General features: G+C 52.7%; 1 protein-coding gene across 1 annotated transcript in view; it reads right to left on the bottom strand.

Moving 5' to 3' along the window:
* Window positions 1-21,156, bottom strand: part of LOC138728667 (rho GTPase-activating protein 39-like) — a 56,767-nt gene extending 35,611 nt beyond the window's left edge. Inside the window, exon 1 of the mRNA XM_069872206.1 lies at window positions 21,107-21,156. Within this exon, the coding sequence (XP_069728307.1) occupies window positions 21,107-21,117 (11 nt within the window). The 5' untranslated portion in view covers window positions 21,118-21,156. The remainder of the gene's footprint in view (window positions 1-21,106) is intronic.
* Between the last annotated feature and the right edge of the window lie 430 nt (window positions 21,157-21,586).

Here is a 21,586-nt window from a genome sequence, read left to right as displayed (position 1 = left end):
TCCTAGAGGCACCAAGCTGCTGAGATCATAGAATCATGGAATAGTTTGGATTGGAAGGGACCTCCAAGCCCATACACTGGATCCAGTTGCTCCAAGCTCCATCCAACCTGGCCTGGAACCCCTCCAGGGATGGGGCAGCCACCACTGCTCTGGGAAACCTGGGCAGGGCCTCCCCACCCTCACAGCAAAACATTTCTTCCAAGGATCTCATCTCAATCTCCCATCTCTCAGCTGAAAAAGAGCTGTTCCTCTGCAGCTCCAGGCTCCTGGCTGGCTGAAGAGCAGCCCGGGCTGTGCTCAAGCTCCCTGGCATCAGCACAGATTATTTTAAGAGGACCATGCTTGCCCTTTCACCTTCTGCACGATGGGCAAAGTCACCGTGGCACACTGGATGCGCTGTTGGACAGAGTCTCCTTAGAAAAGCTTCGCACAGTGCAGTCATGAAGAAACAAAGTGTAACTCCAGGGTGACTCCAAGTCACTCCAATTTGCACATCAAAGCCAGGACCAGGCTGTAAAACTCATCTGCATCCCTGAGTTGAGCAGCACCTCCAAGAAGGTCTCTAGCACCAGCTCCTCGCAGTGGTACTCCACCAGCTGACTCGGTCAATTTAGGCTCTACTCACTGCCTTCTCTCAGCCAAGTCCAGAAAAGCTGTAATTTAGGTCTTAGGTGAAATAATACAGTACCCAAAACAACTCCCTCCCTATACGCACATAAATATATCCCAACTTATTCTGAAAACATACGAATCCTTCTAACAAAAATTATAGAGGAACTAAAATAAATATGTCAGCCTGTTCCTAAAATGCTCCTGCTTCCAAAAATAACCACTATGCAAACAAACCAACCCCTGCATTACAGGAGACAGATGAGACTGTGAAAATACAGACCAAATGGCTGCAATCGTTCCAGGCCTGAGCACGTACACTCAGCGCCAGCCAGAGCAGAACGAGGCAGCTCGCTGACAGCAGAGCCAGCAACACATCTGAGAGAATGGAGCACATCACAAGGGCTTGGGTGGGTTAAAGGCAGGAGAGCCAGGAAAAGGTCCTAGCACACAGCATCTCATTACTCTGGTGTTTTTAATTAAAGAAAGAAACACAGCCAAAGCCCAAAGCCTTCTGCTAAGTGGTATTTTCAAAGATAGAGACGTCAGATGAGAAACTTTGTGGCCTTTTGGTTGCTCAGACTCTGCTGGTTCTTGCTTGTTCCCCAACGATTCCCAAACTCCCTCCAAGCCCACAGGCCAGCACCGTCAGCTCCCATCTTGTCATCGAGGCTCCCGATTCAGCCCTGCGCCAGAAGAGAACTGACAGCCACGGGGCAGCTCGTCCTGCAGGAGCAGGTCAGGGCAGCGCCAAAATTAACAGCAGGTTCCACCAAGATCTAACAGAAAGAAGTAAGAGTCGAGGACCTTCAGGGCATGGCTGAGATTTCCTGGGGCCTCCAAAAGCAGTGGGACCAGCAGGGCCAGAGAGGGGATTCTGTCCCTCTGCTCCACGCTCATGAAGACACCACGTGGAGCCCTGCGTCCTGTCCCGGGCACAGGAAGGACATGGAGCTGTTGGAGTGAGCCCAGAGGAGGCCACAGAGATGATCCAAGGGCTGGAGCACCTCTTGTATGAGGTCAGGCCGAGAGCTGGGGCTGTTCAGCATAAAGAATAGAAGGCTGTGGGGAGACCTTAGAGCAGCTTCCAGTGCTGAAAGGGGCTCCAGAAAAGCTGAGGAAGGGATCTTGATCAGAGAGTGCAGGGATAGGATGAGCAGGAATGGTTTGGAGCTGAAAAGAGAGGAGAGAGAGAAGAGATCTTAGGGAGAAATGTTTTGCTGTGAGGGTGGGAAGGCCCTGGCCCAGGCTGCCCAGAGCAGGGGTGGCTGCCCCATCCCTGGAGGGGTTCCAGGCCAGGTTGGATGGGGCTTGGAGCCCCTGATCCAGGGGGAGGTGTCCCTGCCCATGGCAGGGGGTGGGACTGAAAGGGCTTTGAGGTCCCTTCCAACGAAAACCATTCCACGATTCTATCACTTACAGGGCAGAGGGAAATCCTCTCTAGGGAAGCACGGACTCCATGCCAGCCCTACTACAAAAATAATCCACTTAAAATTTAGCCCAGAACACACTCAAAGGTGTAAGGTCCTACAGCCTGACACCAGCACCTGAACCTTGGGTGAGATGGATGCACAAGCATCTCGGAGCATTGTATCCCAGCAGGGAGAAGGGAGGGCACCACAGAATCTCCCACCACATCAACCTTCACGCTCTCCTCACCCACTTGGAGCTGAGCACTGCCCATCACGACTTGTGCAGCCCCACCAGCAGCACCAGGCTCGTACTGGTCCAGACCCTGGAAGCATCTCCAGGCAAGCACCAGCACCACATGGAGACCACCCCATAGGGAGGGAGAGATGACATGAAGTGCTGCTCACTCCCAGACCATCCTCCATCCCTCACCACAGGGCAGGGCTTCTGCAACAGAGGGAAGCGCAAGGGGCAGAAAACATCCATGTTTTCATGTCTTCAGGGCAGAGTACAAAGCACCTGCTTGATGGGCATGAACAGAGCAGGAGGAGCTCAGGTACCAGAGATGTGGGCACAGTTGCCATGGGACCACTAACAGTGAAGGAAATTGCACCTGAGGGAAGAAGTAAAATCCACTCCCATAAACAAAACTCTTGGCCATGCATGCAGGCTGGGTACGTCTCTGCCTGCGCGGCACAGCCAGGTAAGCGTCGGCTCCTGCTGCAGCTCCTCTGTCAGAGGCGCAGATCGGGGCTGCCGGCTGGGCCCAGGGAAAGAGCCCGCTGCTCCCTTGGAGCCCAAGAGCCTCTGTTTCTCTCTGTCCCCAAAGTGTCAGTGAGGGCAAGCGTCTCGGACTGCGTCATGGTCAGAGAGAGCTGTGCCTGCTGCCGCCTGGGCAGAGGGTGAAAGAAATAAGATGTCAAAAAGCATTCAGTGCCAAAAAGGTTCCAGGCACTCCCCTCTGCTCTTTGCCAGGGCACCCAGGCTGGTGGTGACATGGATCTAGCTGGACAGTCTCTCCTGTGCGTCTGTCCCAGACGACGCAGGAGTTCTACATGACAGGGAATAAAACCCAGCATAGAGCTTGAGCCCCAGGCCAGAACAGGGCAGCGAGCCACTTCCCTTGAGCTCCAGGATCTGCCTGCACAACCCATCCAGCACCTGAGCTGATTCCACAGCATTCCCTGGATCTCTCGCATCACGGCATTCCTGTGATCTCTCCTGCTACTACGGCAACACCTGGATCTCTCACACCACCACAGCATCCCCTGGATCCCTCCTGCCACCACGGTGTCCCCGGAATCCCTCCCACTACCACTACATCCCCCAGGATCCTCCCCGCCACCACGGTGTCCCCTGGATTTCTCACACCACAGCGTTCCCAGGATCCCTCCCGCCACCTTGACATCCCCTGGATCCCTCCTGCCACCACAGCGTCCCTGAGACCCCCTGCCAATACACCTGGAGTTTTCATCTTGCAGGTCAGAGCAGGGTCCAAACCCCCAACCCTCAAGCAGCCTCCCTAAAGCTCTGCTGTACCCCCAGACACAGTGGCACCTCCTAAGCTCAGAGAAGGCTTCAGAAGAGTCATTTTTCCTTTTAAGGGCTGAGCTTCTGAGAATGAGTTTCAACAGAGGAAAAAAAAATGTGCTGGCAGTTTTAATCCTCTCCCTCCTCCCAAAATGCGCTGCACGGATCCCCAGCCCCATCCAACTCCAGCTGCTGCTGCAGGGGGGTTGGTGCCAGCGGCACGGTTGCTGCTCTGGTGGGAGCTGAGCCTGGTACACACGGTGCTGTGCTCCCCTCAATCCCTTGACACACGGTCACATCCACTGCCGCCAGGACTCGGAGCAACACCAGCAGTGCCGCACTCTGGCAGTGACTGCATCCCAACGTGCTGGTGATCAGACTTTGGCCCAAACAACCAGGACTGACATAGGAAACCCTCAATTTTTGCAATATCCTAGAGAAGGAATCCTTCACAGCTGCTTGGGTGACAGCATTACAGGGCAACCTGTGAGTTCTGCATCAACCCATCTCCACGGCTGGGATGTTCCCTGCCTGCTCTCCATCCCTGGAGCTGCCCCACCAAGGCACCCGAGTTCAGCCCCAGCACAGCAGACAGATGCCTTCCCACCGCCCCCAGAGGCCACTTCCACGGGCTCAGTGAGGATCTGTGCCTCAAGCACGGCTCGATGAGTGCCACGGCTGCCACCTCACCATGCAAAGCCCCATCGAGGGGCAGTGGGTACTCAGGCCAGGCCATCGCTGGCTGCTCCAGTGTGCAAATCCCTGCAGTGAAGTGCCCAAGGTCACACATCTGCTTTCTCCTTATGTCTTCTTGGGTCACACTAAGCACAGACAGAGGCTTCCAGCGAGAGCAGATGGGCTTTATCCACCTCCAGAGCGTGTGCTGGTGCTGAGTCACACAGGATGCTCAGGATGGGACTCAGCACCTGAGAGTCTCCCAGCATGACAGCAATCCTACAACTAGTCCTGGGCTGTTCCTGTTTTTATCAGGGTGATGGACACAAGGCAAAAACCAGAACATACACATGAGTCTACTGCTTTCCCGACCAGTCCCAGCAACACAGTGCTACTGTTGACTGAAACCCTGGCCAGTGACCAGAAAGCTGAACAGGGCTTGTTCCTGTTGCCACAGACCTCTGAGTCCCTCCCAGCTCTCACCAGCCACTGAACAGAATAAATCAGACCTAAGCAGGGTGATGTTTCCCAATGCTGACACGGCTGCGCCCGGGGCCACAGCATCACGCCGATACGGCTGCAGGGAACAAGGCAGAGAAGATGCATCTGCCAAACAGATGAAGGGCAAAAGCCCAGAGCCCTAGAGCAGCAGCACACGCCAAGTACTCTCCCTATGCCAAAGCAAGTAATGTCACACCAATGATATCCCTGCTATTTCAAGGACAAGGCAGCACCCGCTGCCCTCCCTGTCATTCTAGGAATTACTGACAAAGGTCCTGATTTATCCAGCTTGCTGCCCAGCTGCCTCAGGACTGAGATTTACTCTTCAGGGCCTCCTATATCAGTGCTACTAATTTCAGGGATGCCTCTCAGCATTGCCACAAAGCCCTTGCAGCCAGGGACCCTGCAGCTGCTGCCTCAGCTGGTCAATGCCAAAGAGAGCAGCCCGGGAGCAAGAGGCTCCACAATCGGGAGCTGTTCTGGAAAAGCTGCCCCACCACATGAACCCAACAACTGTTCCACCGGCCCAGCAGCCGTCACTCATGCTACGCAGGAACTCTGCAGCCGACTGAATTCCATCATTTCTTTACACAAAGCGATCATCCCGCGCTTTGAGAAGCCATTTGAAGCACTGCACAGCTACAAATCTGCTGCACTGCTATGGAGCGTAGAGTTTCCCCATGCAGGAGGGGGAAAGAAAAACAATTTTTGTACCATCTTCACTGAAGGGAAGAGAGGGCCCATAGCAGCCGTGACAGAGCAAAGCGAGCAGCCGCATGCCAGAGGCTCACTTACACCAGGCACAAAGCTTATCATTTGCTACGCAAGGGAACACTGAGCAACAAGGAGAAAACATTTACAGAGGCTTCTGAACGATGTCTGTGAGTGAAAACTGGGAATACAGGAACAGAAAAGAAACCTATAAACACAGAAGAGGGGAGCCCATCAGCTAGGACCTTGAGAGTGAGCAGATGCTTAGCAAGAGCATACAGGGACTGAAAGGACGTCCTGAGACACCCACCTCAGGTCTGAAATAACTCCACTAGACCATATAAACCCCAGCACACCTCCAGCAGTTCCAAAGGAGGCCAAGGCTGTCATTACAGGGTGGAGCACCTGCAGGTCAGGGCTGTACCTGAGCAGCGGGTGGCACCTGGGTGCCAGCTCTTGGCCCCCTACAACAGCCGGGCTGGAGTGCAGGCGGCTTTCAAGCACCACTCTGCAAAGCGACATATCTGAAGCAGCACATTCCTAAACCCATGGCATTAGGAAAATAATGGCCCTCTGTCTCTGTTCATTTAAAGCACTGCCAGTTATTGACCAGCCCAAACACAGAGCCCCTTGAAAACCCCTCACAGCACAGATGGGTTTGCAGAGGACCGGGTTCTCTCTCAACAAGCAGAGCCCACAGGATGCTGCTGCCCAAAACTATAAAACAAAGATAACAGTGTTTCATCACAACTTTTTCAGGCCATTTCATTCTTCTGCAAATCTCCCTGGCTGCAGCTGTCTCTGTTCAAAAAGCGGAGCAGAACAACTGCAGAGCAGCTCCTGGCAGCATTGGCTGTTCAAGCCTGTCAAGCGTGACTCCAGTTAACTGCTACACTGCCGGGGTGGCAGAGAGTCAGAGGCAAGAGGAAACAGAGTCCACAGAAGAGTAACCATGCCCTGCAGCCCGAGCTGCCATCAGGAAACTCATCCCAACATGATTCTGTGCAGAGGGGCTGCTTCCGAGTCATCATTTTCCAAAGCACACCGATTTCCCTTGGCAAGGGAAGAGAGGCAGTAAATAAACAGCTAAAAACTTCAGCCCCAGAGTTCATAAACCCCTCAGAAAACAAGAAGCAAAATATCTCTTTCCCATGAGAACTTAATTTTTTACATTTGTTTTGCCTACAGGAACGACTGAATGAAAAGCACATCACACGGGACTCAGTAAGGATGCTGTGAAGCCAACAAACTGGACCATGAAGCATCGGTCCCTCCCCCAGCCCTGCAGCTTTCCTGTCCTGCACACTCGCCCCACAGAGCAGTGCATGGTTCCCGCTCCATGCAGCCCTCCAGCTCTGACAAGCTCACCCATTGACGCAGGAATTTGAAGTTTGGGATGAAAAACACAGCCCATGTTTGATTTTTTCCATTGTTTCTATTGCTGATGTAATAAACCATGAAAAAAGCTTCCTCCCAAAGGAAAGGCGTGTTTAAGTGGTGCCCTGAACTGACATTCTTTTCCTGATCATCTCTAAAACACGGTGGTGTGGGCAGGAGTCGCATCCCGTGAGCTAGATTCCAGCCTCTGCTTTATGTGCGCTACCCACTTGTGTCTGTCCTAGTGACTACCATAACACCTTGGGACTCCAAACAAACACCAGTTGTATACAGTTCTGGGGCTTTGCCATTAACAAGATCTGGCTTGATCTAATGAGGAAAAGAAAAGACTGATTCACTCAACACAGGCACAGCATTTTTAAAACCGAAGATCTCTGCAAGCTCCTGTCTGAGCAAAGCGCGATTAGTTTAAGCCCCAAATCTGTCTTAATTCTCCCCATGTCACAGAAACAAAGTTGGATTGACCTTTCTGGGCGTCAGCAAGGTGCTGGTTATTTGTGAGCAATTGTGTCAGCCCCCAGAGGTGCTCAGAAAGGGTCTTGACTGCTTCCTGGGGATGTCTAGGAGAAAAACCAGCTGGGCTGTGAGTTGCTACCCTCCCCGATAGGCTCATTCGGCCAAACTGCTGTATCACACACTGCCTCCCCAGGGAGCCGCAGCCCTTGGTGGCACTGCTGGTGGTACCACCTCCAATAGACCCTCCCAAGAGATGGAGAGAGCAGCAATAAAAGGATGCAGTTGCACCCCGTGGACACAACTGAGTTATTTCTTGACCTGCATCACTCTTTTGCAGGGCATACACCCATTTCTTCACCTTCCTCAAGGAGGTCGATAGGATAAAAGACTCGGTGCTTCCCCTAAACCTTTTTCTCATGGTTCTAATGGCAGGCTGTCAGTCCAGCAGGGTGGGGAGGTCTGGGGAAGGGGGATGTCAGAGGCAGTGACAGCAGAAGCAGCTGCAAGGCTTAAGAGCACTGGAAAATAAGGAAAATTTAAGAGTGCTCATGGAGTGCCTTCCCTATAACTCTCGAGTTGGTGAGGAAAGGGGGCAGGGAAGCTTGGACATTCAACAGCTACATTTTTGCAGAAGAACAGCAAATTCCTGGGGGAGCGGAGATCAGCCCAGCAAAACAACTCCTTCTTCTGGAGGACGGAACTGGACAACTGCACAGTTGTGACTTGTGTACAACCAGAGCAGGGAACAGACTTATCATCCAGGTCCTCAACTAAGGGTTTTAAACATGGCTAAAGAGAAAGGACATGGAGCTGTTTGAGCGAGTCCAGAGGAGGCCACGGAGATGATCTGAGCACTGGAGCACCTCTGTACTGGGACAGGCTGAGAGAGTTGGGGTTGTTCAGCCTGGAGAAGGGAAGGCTGCGGGGAGACCTTATAGCAGCTTCCAGGACTGAAAGGGGCTCCAGGAAAGCTGGGGAGGGGCTCTGGATCAGGGAGTGCAGCGAAAGGATGAGCGGGAATGGTCTGGAGCCGAAAGACGTGAGATTGAGATGAGATCTTAAGAAGAAATGTTTTGCTGTGAGGGTGGGGAGGCCCTGGCCCAGGTTGCCCACAGCAGGGGTGGCTGCCCCATCCCTGGAGGGGTTCAAGTCCAGGCTGGATGGGGCTTGGAGCCCCTGATCCAGTGGGAGGTGTCCCTGCCCATGGCAGCGGTGAGACTGGATGGGCTTTGAGATTCCCTTCCTACTCAAACCATTCCACGATTCTATGATTAAATTTAACTACTACCAAGAACAGTTGAACCCCAAATTTGAATACACAGGCTTTATCTTGCTTAAATGACCAGGAGGTAAGTAAAGAAATTGCATAGAACAGAGCTTGGCCCAGATCACATTTAACTGGCAGCAGGTTCTCCCTTTGACCAAGTCAACCCGAATTAAACACTTTGGTCTCTGTGCATAGCTGGAAGAGTAAATGTGTGTCATCCATTTGTCCTGCTTTAGAGGCAGGGGGAAGCAAGGGGAGAAAACAAATAAAAAACCCAGACTTGGCTTTCTTATAAATAGCCCAAGAGCCGGCCCAGCTCAGCTCAGGGGCAGCTGCAGGGCTGGAAGCACCAGACAGGATCTCCAGAACAAAAAAAAAAAAATGCAGGAAATCCCCAGTGTCACTTCTCCCCACAAATGATTTAAAATGAGCTTATCCCTCGTGCCTGGTGCACGAGGAAGAAGAAACTTCCTGGCTGCAAGGGGGGGGGAAACACAGTTAATAATAGCACCACAATGAGCAAGTATCAGAAGTTATGTCGCAGCCTTGGAAGATCTTGGCTGGCTCTTTTGGAAGATCTGTTGCCATGGCAGTAATTGCTATACATGGTAACAGCACACAGTGGTGTGAGAACAATTTGCTTTTTGATTTGGTGCCCAAAACAAGTTCCTTTTGTTTTCTCTCACCAAAACATCAAGAATTTATTAGCTTGTGTTCAGTCCAAAGCTGAGCTTTTCACTTTCAGCAGCGGCAGGGAAGGCAAAAAAAGGGGCAAATTCAGAAAGCTGCCAAAGCGGGCAGTGCCCCCTCTGGCTCTTACAACACGGCGGACTGAGGCAAGGATATGGACCACATTCCACCCCCCTTCATGTCCAATGTGCCCCTGGACAGTCCTCATCTACCTCCAAGCACAAGGTATTTGCCACTGATACAAAAAAAACAACCCCAAAACAAAACAAAAAAACAAAAAAAAAACCCAAAACACCAAGAGAGCAAAAACCCACTAGGCACTTCCTCTACCTCCAGCAAACGGAAGCGAGGACTTAGTTCTGAGACGGGATGACCTGGTACTCACTTCATATCCAACCTAAGAGCAGATTACAGTGGTGCCATGACTTTTTCATCCTGTTCTCCCCTCTTTGCTGTTCACAACCACCTCCTCCCTTCCTGCAGCACTGCTGAACATCAGCCAATGCTTTGGCAGAAACACCCACTACCCTGACATTCCTGGATTTCAGTGCTCAGGGTTTCTTACCTCGCTTGCTCAGAGCCCAGCGCTGCACACATGGCCTGTGTCAGCCACCACCTCCATCCGCTTTCCCAGGTCACAGTCAAATGCTGTAAGAGGCAGAGATCCCTCCACTGTGAACTCCTTGAATCCTGTGTTCAGGTCTGGGCCCCTCACCACAAGAAGGACGTTGAGGCTCTGGAGCGAGTCCAGAGAAGAGCAACAAAGCTGGTGAAGGGGCTGGAGAACAGGCCTTATGAGGAACGGCTGAGAGAGCTGGGGGTGTTTAGCCTGGAGAAGAGGAGGCTGAGGGGAGACCTCATTGCTCTCTACAACTACCTGAAAGGAGGTTGTAGAGAGGAGGGTGCTGGCCTCTTCTCCCAAGTGACAGGGGACAGGACAAGAGGGAATGGCCTCAAGCTCCGCCAGGGGAGGTTTAGGCTGGACATTAGGAAAAAATTTTTCACGGAAAGGGTCACTGGTCCCTGGCAGAGGCTGCCCAGGGAGGGGGTTGAGTCACCTTCCCTGGAGGGGTTTAAGGGACGGGTGGATGAGGTGCTGAGGGACATGGTTTAGTGATTGAAGGGAATGGTTGGACTCGATGATCTGGTGGGTCTTTTCCAACCTGGTGATTCTATGATTCTATTATCACCCCTGCCACGTGCTCACAAACACCTTCCAAGTATCAATGAGGCTCAGCTTTGGTCTACAAAAGGCATGCTGGCTCTTCCACAACATGTCAGATCTATCTACATTCCTACCGAATGCTGGCTTCTGGAAACTTTCAAGAATGTAAGACACACATCTTGGGTGAAACCAGCAGCACCTCCATCCTGTCAACAGCTGGGACAACAGGAGAGGGTTTCTAGGCAGACCACGTGAGCCTGGTCATACCTTCACCCCATCTTCTTCCTCAGCCCCCTAGAATCACACCTTTATTACGGTTGCTAAAGGCACATCCCTGGCTGTTCCTCCCAGGATCTGTTTCAGTTTGACTGCCTGTAAATTCACCTGAGTGCTTTTTGTACCTGCTGATGCCTTTTGCGTTCACAACCTCCTCAGACAATCAATTCAGTTCATCGCACACTGTGTAAAACAAAGGTAGTTCTCTTCTACCCACTTTAAGCCGACCTCCTGTAGGTTTCACCAAGTGTCCCTGGTTCCAGTGCCACAAGACTTAGTAGAAGAAATTCAACTTAATCAATGCCTTCATGATTTTGCATACCTTGATCATACACTACACCACACTTCTGTTCTAAACCAAGCAGTCACAAGTTTTTTCTCACCCCTTGCTAGGCTGCTGCTTGGTCCCTCAGTCATTTTAATTGTCTTCTCTGCAGCCTTTCCAACACCACTGTCCTTATCAAGATACAGAAACCAGAACTGCACCCAAGAAAAGCCCCAAGAAAAGCACCAAGGTGTCACAGAGGGTCAAAACCATGTCCTCTGCCTGTCCCCTGTGCTGATGTTGACCAAAGGTTCCTGGCTGTTTTGGCCAACATTGTATCCTGAATTGATAATTTCAGAGAACTAATGATGGTGACTCCAAGGTCCTTCCTCAGCTGTAACCACTGGTTCCAGGTTTAGAATGATATAGGCCTGGTATAGATAACCCTCCTCTAAAAGTACCCCACATTTTCCTACACTAAAGTTCATCTGCCACTTGTTTGTCCACTTTCTCAGTTCTCTGAGGTCCTTTTGGATTTCAGTGAGGTACCCAACAACCCGAAGGAGTTCAGAGTCCTCTGTAAACGTGGGGAACTCACTGCACCTCCACAGGATGAACACCAGTTCCAACATCAGTCTCCAGGGCCTCACACGGAGTCATATTCATATTGAAAACAACCATTAAGCCCTACCCTTTGCATCCCAGGCTTTCACCAGTTCTCAGTCTCAGGCCTTTCCTCCATTCCCACAGTGACTTAAGTTTCCTAAAAGCCTTTGGTAAAGAACCTTGTGAAAGGATGTATGAAAACCCAAATACAGGATGTCTATTGACCCGGCTACCCACACAGCCACCAAGCTTCAGCAGGTTCACAAGGCAGGGCTTGCCTTCACATTAGCCCAGCGAACCCCTTCCTGAGCCACCACGCTTGGCCATGCCATCAGTGACCTTGTTTTTCGTTGTGGAGCTGCAGGCAGGGAGGTCAGATCCCAGTCGGCGGTGCCCAGGATCCTCTCCAGCCCTTTCCTGGCAGCACACCCAGCACAGATAAAATGCCATCACATTTGCCACCATCAGCTTCTGCGATACCACAGAAACTTGAGCAACAGGATACACATGAAAGTATCCCAGCAATGTCAGACTTAAGATCCTACCGCACTCTTGAGCAAACGCTATCTGTTCCCTACAGTGTCTAATCAGCTCCTCTGTTCCCTCTAGAGCTATTCCTACTGATATTCAATGCGAGACAGTTTCTCAGACAGCTCTTTTGTAGCACACTCGTTGTTTACAAAGCTCCTCCACAGCAGTCGAGACAGCCAAAAAATGGTTTATATTCTTCTATGACAGCTTTGTTTTCATGCCTCTCCCACCTTGATCTCTTCTGTTGTCTGTCTCCAAAAGGTTTCTGATGCACTTGAAAATTAATCATATTTGCCAAATTCACTCTTCAAAAGTCTTATTCTGGTCTGCCTTACTTTGATTTTACATGTAATCTGCTGAAATAAATACTTCTTCTGATCTTTTTGTATGGATACAGCTTCCTCTTTTTGACCAACATCTTTCTATCTCCATCAGCCTTCTTTCTCCGGCATATTTCCTTTTGTCTTCTGTCTTGTTTTAAAAGAAAAAAAGTCTTTGCTCTTTTCTTGGTGGAGGAATCCATTCCTTCTGAGCTGCCAATGTTACCACTGAAAAATTCCCATGCCACCTCTGGTCCTACAAGCTACTCTGGAGCAGAGGGACAGAGCTGCGCAAAGCAGACAAACTCACACAACTGCAACAGCAGAGCCCCTTTAGCAGGTCAAGAGGAAACACCAGCTCTGCAGCAGGGCAGACATAAGACTCATCGATTTTATTAATGCTGCCAGTCATAAAGAGCTCATCAGATCCACCGGCTCAAAGTTCTCATGACTGATCCTGGGCACATACGTAGAGTTTTCACCACTAACAGCATATTCCCAGTTTCCAGCTGCCCAAACTGAGATGTGTTTCTAGCTAGAAACATGTTACATGGCCAAAGGCCCTCCTGAGGCACCCTGAAACACGAAGCTGAAGGGTCAAGGCTCTTCCTTCCTCGGGGGACACAGAACCACACTGAAGGGCAGACAAGATGCCAGGGGAGCAGCAGCCCATGGCAGCATCTCCCTTCCAGGGAGCACCCACAGCCTTGACCTTCCCTTTGTTTCCAGCACTGCTGAGCACACAGAGCTGCAGCCAAGGTCAAGGCCCGCATGGCTGCTGCCAAGGTCCTGCCAGATACAAGAAGCAGGGTCCAACTGCTGAAAAAAATGCAAAATAGGTTTAGACAGCAAAAGGTTTTGGTCTAAAACATAAAAATATCACTTATCAGTTTTTGCCTGAAGCACAAGAGCAGCGAGGGATTGCATCTCCCACAGCTGTTTGTAACTCTTCTTGATGTCTTCCACCACAGCTTAGCAGGTGTGAAGCTGAAAGAGATGAAGCCCGATATCCCTCTGCAGCTGGAGCAACACGGAGAGCTCTGCCCCGACAGGGCTGAACGTTCCCCACCACCCCTGATTTGCACAGCACCAGCCCACGGACTCCCTGTCCTAACGATGGGCTGCACTTCCACAAGGACCAATGGAGCGGTCCAAGCCCTTGACCATCTCACCATTAAAGCTGCTTATGCTCATGGATGTAATTTGCCTTTCCCAAAGGCAGCAGCCACACCATGAGTAGGGCTTACAGCTACAGCCCCGTAGGCAAAGCCACACAAGTTCCTACCACAGGCGACAATCTCCAAATGGCAATTTCAGGGAAACACGCCTCACTCATATAAAGCCCCTCCAATCCTCTCTGCAGTCCATGGAAACTCCAGAAAGGCAAGACAGCAGCCCTGCAGGCAGCCCCCGAGCAACGTGTCTGCTCTCTGACCATCCCCACACGCTCACTTGAAGAAACAGCTGAAAAGACCAGAGGTTTGAGCAAGGTAATGGGAATTCAGTGCACACCCCCCTGGCCCGTGTGCCGTTCCTGGGGCCGAACTCCGCTCAGGGCAGGCGTTGCCAGGACTGCGGTAAGGGAGCCGCCACGGCCAGTTGCAGGGGCTATTCTGTTTCAGCACCCTGAGTACACGATGTACGCAGTATCAGAAAATACTCTCAAATAGGAAACTGCTCTTCCCCGCAGAGCCCAAAACCAACACACGCTGAGCACAGGTCACTGCCTGAGCCAGCCAGGCTAGAATGAACACATTGACCACTGAAGTCACACATTTTTACATTTTGAGATGAAGTCTGCGCTGTTCACTGAGCTACTTGGTGGTTGCCACACCATCCACCTTCCCCCACCCAGTCTTTACTTCACACTCCCGAGTCAGCAGGGCAGGCAGTGAGCAGCCTCAGGTGAAGGCTTCCCTCCAGCCTAGCACCACACACACCTTTGCACCAAACCTGCTGGGCTAATACAAATCCCCTCCTCCACACACACAGACATCTCTCAAAGCTCAGCAGAAGCTTTCCTCATCCAAAAGGCGATAGAAAAGAGTGATTTCATTGTTCCAATATCAAATGAAGTTCAAGCACACACGTGCTTAGTGTCAGAGGCAGCACACAGGGGACGCTGCCACTGCACCCCGAGAGACTGCCTTGCCGGGGAAGGGTTATGGGGAGCCAGAGAGGCTGAAATCACTGACATCTCCCCCTTTGTTGGCCTCATCCAGCCCTCTTTGCTTCATCAGGAGCAATCCGAACAAGTGTCCCCACCAAAGGGAGCTCTGCCCTGCAGTGTGCTCTGCCAGCCTCCCTCGCTCGCGGAGGGGTCTCCACAATGTTCCCAAAGTCACTCCTGCAGCACAGCACCAAAGCTGGCACAACAGACCATGGGAGAGGGAGCTGGATGATAACATCATGGCTCGCTGAAGGTAGAGCAGAGCCAAAGACTTGCTGTTGCTGGACAGAGGAGGTCCTCTCCACGTCCCCCCCACAGTGCATCCCAGTACTCATCACTCAAGGACACTGGAGCTCCTCAATCCCACATGCAGCTAATCCAGCTTGCCAACTGAAAAGCAGCCAACTTTCTCTTGTTTTAGTGAACTCAATCATTCTGACAGAGGCCCAGAAGTGAAGGTGGCAGTGCACAGCTTCACCCACTAGAATATCAGCACTGATTTTCTTCTCTTTCACGCTTCTTGCCACCCCAAAACAGACTTTGGAAAAGCCTTCAGCCTCCAGAACCTCACACCGGTGCTTTAAACTGATGCCAAATTCTGGCTTTAGGGAATTTAGGCAGAGTTGTCAGGCTGGCACCTACTCACCAGGCATTTCTTCAGCAGCTTCCAGATCCACAGTACAGAAAGGACCACAGCACTTGCTTTTCACTCTCATTTTCAGTGGTTTTACAACTAATTTACTGAAAATAGAAGTAGCTTATTTCAGGGGCAAGATTTTAAAGGAGTTTAAGCCAAAACTGCAACTCTTCTGCTGTTTTGTGCTCTAATTCAGGACTGCAGGCAGAGGCCCAGGGTTGATCGACCCTAGCAAAGAGCTGCCCTCCAAGCCCCAACACCACTCGCTTCACACTCATTTTACTGCACCGACTAAATGTAACTCAGCTGTATCCCAACCAGACTATCTGCTGCATTAGGACAATATGAATTGCTAAGAAAACGTACCTCTGCATTACAGTGTGCTCAGGATCTGTCTTTAGGAACATGTTAAGTGCAATGCTCCTCGCTCTGCACCTCAGCACGCAGCCCTTCCACCATCTCCTTGCTTTACTTGATGTTGATTCATCACTGCGGGTTTGGAAAACACTTGGAGCTTCTCCTCTCACCATAACTTAAGAGAAATGCTTTGGTAGGGCTAATAAAAAATCCCAGACCTCCTTACTGCAGCTTGGGAGCAAACAAGAGGCCAACAGCACGCCCGACATACAGCTGGACAGCTGTAGCTATCGGAGGATCATCAAAGAACCACCAGGAGGAGGAAGAGCCATCAGACCAGCAGAGGACCAGATACGGCATTTACCGTCCTATGACAAACTGAGCACGTTGGAACTAGCAGCTGCGCCTTGGGTGACTCTTCAAACATACACAGGGGAGACTTAGAGCCTGGATCACAGCGTGTGACCACTCACAGGTTGCCCTAAGCCCTGTTCTTGATATTGCCCACCCAGCACCAGAAGCACATGGGCAACAAGCCCAGAGCAGACGAGGCTGCGAGGAGAGCACAACTGCACAAGCAGATGAGCAGAAGGTGAGGGGCTGGAGCCACTGGGGTGACCAGGAGCAGCTGGCTGGAGCAGGACAGGGTCCTGGTGATAAAACCAAGCCAGCCCGGCCAGCAGTGCATGCGTCCTCCGCTTGGCTTTGCTTCAGCCTCTGCAGGGGCATCTTTTTAGGCAGCATGACACCAACGCTGCTTCTCTAACTCATCCCCTGGGTCTGTATTTCATTATTCAGCTACGAAGTCTCCTGTGAAAACTTACTCCCTGACTTCACTTTGTTACTGAAGATATTTTACACCAATTCAGCCTCCTCCTAGTTGGAGCCCTGACTGCTGCTACACACAAAAACCCACGAGCAAGACATCCCAACGCCTCTGAGGCAAAAAAAAAGCCAAGGCAGTTGAACTCCATGTGGCTGAAGGGGATTTGCAGAGCTGGGTCTCAGCAAGCTGGGGAGCACTGTGCAGAGCTTTTCTTGATGTCACAGTGATGGAGACAGAAAGCCCCCTGTCATTCTCCATGGGCAAAAATAAACGCTAACAAAACTAAACAGATCTCAAAAACAAAGAGGTGATCTGTGCTGCAGCGCACCTGGCCCTGGGCCACTGGTTCAACACGTCCAAGACAACACAAAACCCCACTACACTGAGTCTTTTCTGCCTCTAACAGGTTTCCAGCCAGAAAGCAGCAACTTTGTTTACCCAGGTAGGAAGCAGCCCCATCTGCCAAAGCAAAATGCCCCATGGCAGCATCCACACCTGCCAAGTTACACACACAAACAAGCCCAGCACAGGTTGGGGGTTTTTCCTCTCGCTCGGATTGTTTGGTTTTGGTAGATCATAAACCCTGCAGCTAAGGAAAAGGTTGGTTCAGAGGGGCCCAGGACTGCTCTGCCCAGGCTGAAACAGGAACGCTCAGCAAGTCCACGGAGCACAGGGCACTCGCCGTCATCTTCATTTCATTGCAGAGCAGAGGAGTTTCCATAGAGGAAGGAAAAGTGCAGCGAGAGCTTGCCTCAGGGAGCTGGGCACAAGCAGAATATGAGAGAATATGAGAAAATACATCCTCTGTGTAGCACCAGCCTTCTATTTGCCTTTGGTGGCAGATGAGGATGCCAACGAATAACTGAATTTTATTCAGACCTCTCAGTTTCAGAAGTTCCCCAGCAGTGCTTGTCCTCACTGGAATTTCATACATGACCGTAAGTCCAAAAAGACAAGACTAAAAAAAAACAATCTCAGCATCTCCAGTTCTTCTGTCTTTCAGCTCATTTTTTTCCAGTGGGAATTTTCTGAAACTGACATTGTCCATCCCCTTCTTTTATCAGCAACACGGAACTGCAGGAGGCCACACACCCCCAGCTGCTCAGGCTGCCACACTGGCAGTACTAACGTTGCCCTGGAAATCACAGTCCTCCCCACCTCCCACACTTCAGTGAAAATAAGCAATTTGGATCTTTAGCACCCTCACTATAAGCTTCCCAAGCCTCTTTTAGCTCTGGGCATCGCATAACCAACAAATGGCAGCTGCCAACACAGAAAGAAAAGAGCTCACGAGAGGAGCTGGAGAATGGAATTCAACCAGAAATATCACAGAATGGTTTGGGTTGGGAGGGACCTCAAAGCCCATCCAGTCCCACCCCTGCCATGGGCAGGGACACCTCCCACTGGATCAGGGGCTCCAAGCCCCATCCAGCCTGGCCTGGAACCCCTCCAGGGATGGGGCAGCCACCTCTGCTCTGGGCAACCTGGGCCAGGGCCTCCCCACCCTCACACTGTTGTTCCTTACATCAGTAACCTCAAATTCTTGGAACAGTAATTAGGATGAGAGAATATCAAATAATGGCATGTTTTCCACTCTCCCATGAGACAAAGACCAAGTGTAAAACAATCTCTCTCTCTTGACCTGCAGCATCTCGTTCCAGATGTATGCACAGATGGACTCCACATCTGCTGCTGTAGTTAATGTCACTCCAAAACCTGACTGCTTGAAGAAACTGCCCAAAGCAGAAAACTACTCTTCCCCACGAAAGGTATGAAAACAACCAGAGACAGCTTGCTCCAGTGGACACTCATGACTGAGCTACTAAAAAGTGCAAGAAATCGCTTGATCATCAAAGCCGTCTTCCCTGCAGGGGAGCTGCCCTTATTAACATCCAGTGTGTGAGTGACCACGGCAGAGCTCACAATACCTGCATGAATCCAGCTACCACTAAACCCCAACATCCGCTGGGGAATTTGGTTTTACTGCAAATAAGAAGCACTTCACTAACCATCTGAATCTGCCTGGAGGGCTTTTTAAAGTAACACAAGCGCATACGTGTCACAACAAGGCACAAATAATTGTGCTCCACCTGGGAAGGATGGAGGGAGCCCAAATGAAGCATTTCAAATTCTGACATATTTATTTGCTGGAAGCTCACAAGCATCTCCTCCTAATTGCATCATCCACAGAGAAAGCCACTTGGGGAGTACAACAGGAATGGAAACACTGGGAAAGGAGACCACAGGGAAGCAGGAAACGCTGCCGTCCTTTGAACTCCGGATTAGTTTCCATCCTCTGGTGTGTCTGAAGGTGTTTCCCAAGGACCAAGCTTTATCTGCACTGAGTCAAATACAAACTGAAGGCACAGCTCCACCTCAGGGGTGAGCTCCAGGACACGCCAGGTCTGCTGATGGAAGCAGCTCACAAAGGGTACGGCAGCACTGGTGGACAAGATGCCCAACGGCGTCCTCCACAGCCTATCACTTCTCTTCTGTATCTGCCAGCAGAACTACACTCCTGATTTCACTTAAAGGCAGTTGGTCTTTCACCCCTAGACCATTTCACCCCAGGGAAATTGCCCTGGCAAGCTCTGCGATAGCTCCAGCAGCGCCTTCAGAGGAGCAGGGGTGACACCAGAAATGCGTGGCAGGGGCTGGGCTGATAAGCTCTCCCACCTGCACTTATCTAGGCTGACGTCAGAGCAAATACAGACCTTCACTCCCAGCTCATTTCCTGCGAAGGGGTTACCACAGCTCACCCAGGAACAGGCTTATCCAGCAGACAGAGCAAAACGAGCTGCTGGGAGCAGATGCTTGTCCTGTGGTCACAGCCAGCTACAGAGAGGACATTTATTCACAGCCTCATTTAAACAACTAACAAGAGGATAAGCCAGAACAGGGCACAGGGACCCAGTTCTGAGGACGCTGGGGTCTCTGCAGAATGACAGCGGGGCGGTTCAGATGCCCTGACAAAGCCAAAAGACCTTTTTGTGGCAAAGCCTGGGCTGAGTTTGGGCACAAGCAATCCATCAGCCCTTCCAGAGCAGGTGGATGAGGTGTGGAAGTTTTCACTTCTCCCTGAAGTAAAGCTTCTGATAAAACACAGACACTAGCACTCAGGCAAAGACAAATTAAAGCCCGAATTATCTATATGCAACAAACTCACACTCAATATCCTGAGATTCAATAATAAAATCAGGAGTCTTCATCATAATCAGAACATAAAGCATGTGAATCCTTTACACTCTGTACTAATCCCATTAAACAGCCAGAGCAGTAACCGTCAGGCTGAAAGCAGCCTTTTCCATCACAGAGACAACCATGAAATCCTCTCGGTTACAAAACGCACCAGGGCCAGGACACTCGGATCTCCTGCAGCTCACGTGCTCCCAGCTAAGGCCAAGACATCTGTCACGGCGACGCAAACCTGCTGTGAACACAGAAGGCATGCGAACTATCCGACCCAGAACCCGGCTTCGGCACATGCATTGCTATGATCCGCTTCCATCCAAGTGCTAGGGAAGAGCCATCTCGGCAGCCCAGCGAACACTGAACTGTAGAAGCAGCAGAGGTTGTCGGCGGCGATACACTGGGAGAACCACGATGAAATTCGGCGTAAGGAGCCCTGTACTCCTCTGCCCCGGCCAGCAGAGCGATAGCCCCAGATCTACATGGCTTTGTGAGGTTTCTTTGGTGAAGCAAGCAACCTGTAGCGGGGGTCCCCGAGCGCCCTTGGGTGTCCCACGCAGGGAGGCAGGAGCAGGAGCCGCCGGGCTCCGCGCGGGGTTCCAGGGGAGCCCTGACATCCCCCCTCAAGGGGATTTGCCACCCCTTCCCAAGACGCTCCTTCTCACCGACTACCTCAAGCCACTTTCTGCCGGAGAAGACGCAGAAGAGACAGAAGAAAAGGCAAAAGAACCCAACTTCAAAGGCAGGAGAACGAGAAGTTCTCCCAGACACCTCGCAGCGACACGGAGCCCCGGGCCCGGCGCTCCCCAGACAAAGGGAACGCGAGAAGCCCCTGAAAGCCGGAGCCCCCGGGGGGAGCCGCGCTCGCAGGAATGTGAAACCGGCCGAACTTTTCATCTAGAATGGAAAAAAACGCTGGCGAAACAGCGCGGCGGCAGCGGGCACCGGGCGGGGGGAGCGCAGAGACCCGAGCAGAGCGGCGAGAGGGCACCGGGACCGGGAGGGGGGGGGGGGGGACACCGGGACCGGGAGATGGGGGGGGGGGGGGTGACACCGAGCCCCGGGGGAGGGGGGGGGGGGTGACACCGAGCCCCGGGGGAGGGGGGGGGGGGGTGACACCGAGCCCCGGGGGAGGGGGGGGGGGGGTGACACCGAGCCCCGGGGGGAGGGGGGGGGGGGTGACACCGAGCCCCGGGGGAGGGGGGGGGGGGGTGACACCGAGCCCCGGGGGAGGGGGGGGGGGGTGACACCGAGCCCCGGGGGAGGGGGGGGGGGGTGACACCGAGCCCCGGGGGAGGGGGGGGGGGGTGACACCGAGCCCCGGGGGAGGGGGGGGGGGGTGACACCGAGCCCCGGGGGAGGGGGGGGGGGGTGACACCGAGCCCCGGGGGAGGGGGGGGGGGGTGACACCGAGCCCCGGCCGGACCCCGGGCCGGGCCGAGCCGCGGGTTCGTGGCCCGCAAGCAGCCCGGGAGGGAGCCGAGAGGGAGCCCGTCCCGCCCCAGAGCCCCGCTCACCGCTCCGCCATGGCCCCGCCGCTCCGCCCGCTCGCGGGGCAGGCCGCGACACCCGCTCCGGGCCCGGCCCCGCCCCGGGGCGCGGCCAGCGGGGCCCCCAGCGCTCCCCGGGGCCCCCTGCCGGGCGCTCCCGGCGCCTCCCGGGCTCCCGGCCGAGGCGGCAGCGCGTGTTTCAGCGAAGCAAACCTGGTGTGAACACGGAAGGCTGCGAACTCTCTGACCCAAACCTGGCTTTGACGTCTGCATCCCTGTAACCCACCGCGAGCATCTCCCCGAGAAGCCGCCGGCCGAGGCTGCTCCCGCAGGAGGGACCGGCCGAGGAAAACACCTTCACCCTTCAAGAAGGACGTTGTGGGGCTGGGGGGTATCCAGAGAAGGGCGACAAAGCCGGGGTCTGGAGAGGCGGCTGAGGGAGCCAGGGTCGTTTAACCTGGAGAAAAGGAGGCTGAGGGCAGACCTCACCCCTGCCTGCAGCTGCCT

This window comes from Phaenicophaeus curvirostris, chromosome 18, assembly GCF_032191515.1.
Source record: "Phaenicophaeus curvirostris isolate KB17595 chromosome 18, BPBGC_Pcur_1.0, whole genome shotgun sequence".
In the NCBI taxonomy this organism is placed as follows: domain Eukaryota; kingdom Metazoa; phylum Chordata; class Aves; order Cuculiformes; family Cuculidae; genus Phaenicophaeus; species Phaenicophaeus curvirostris.
This window is presented reverse-complemented; position numbering and strand designations above follow the sequence as displayed.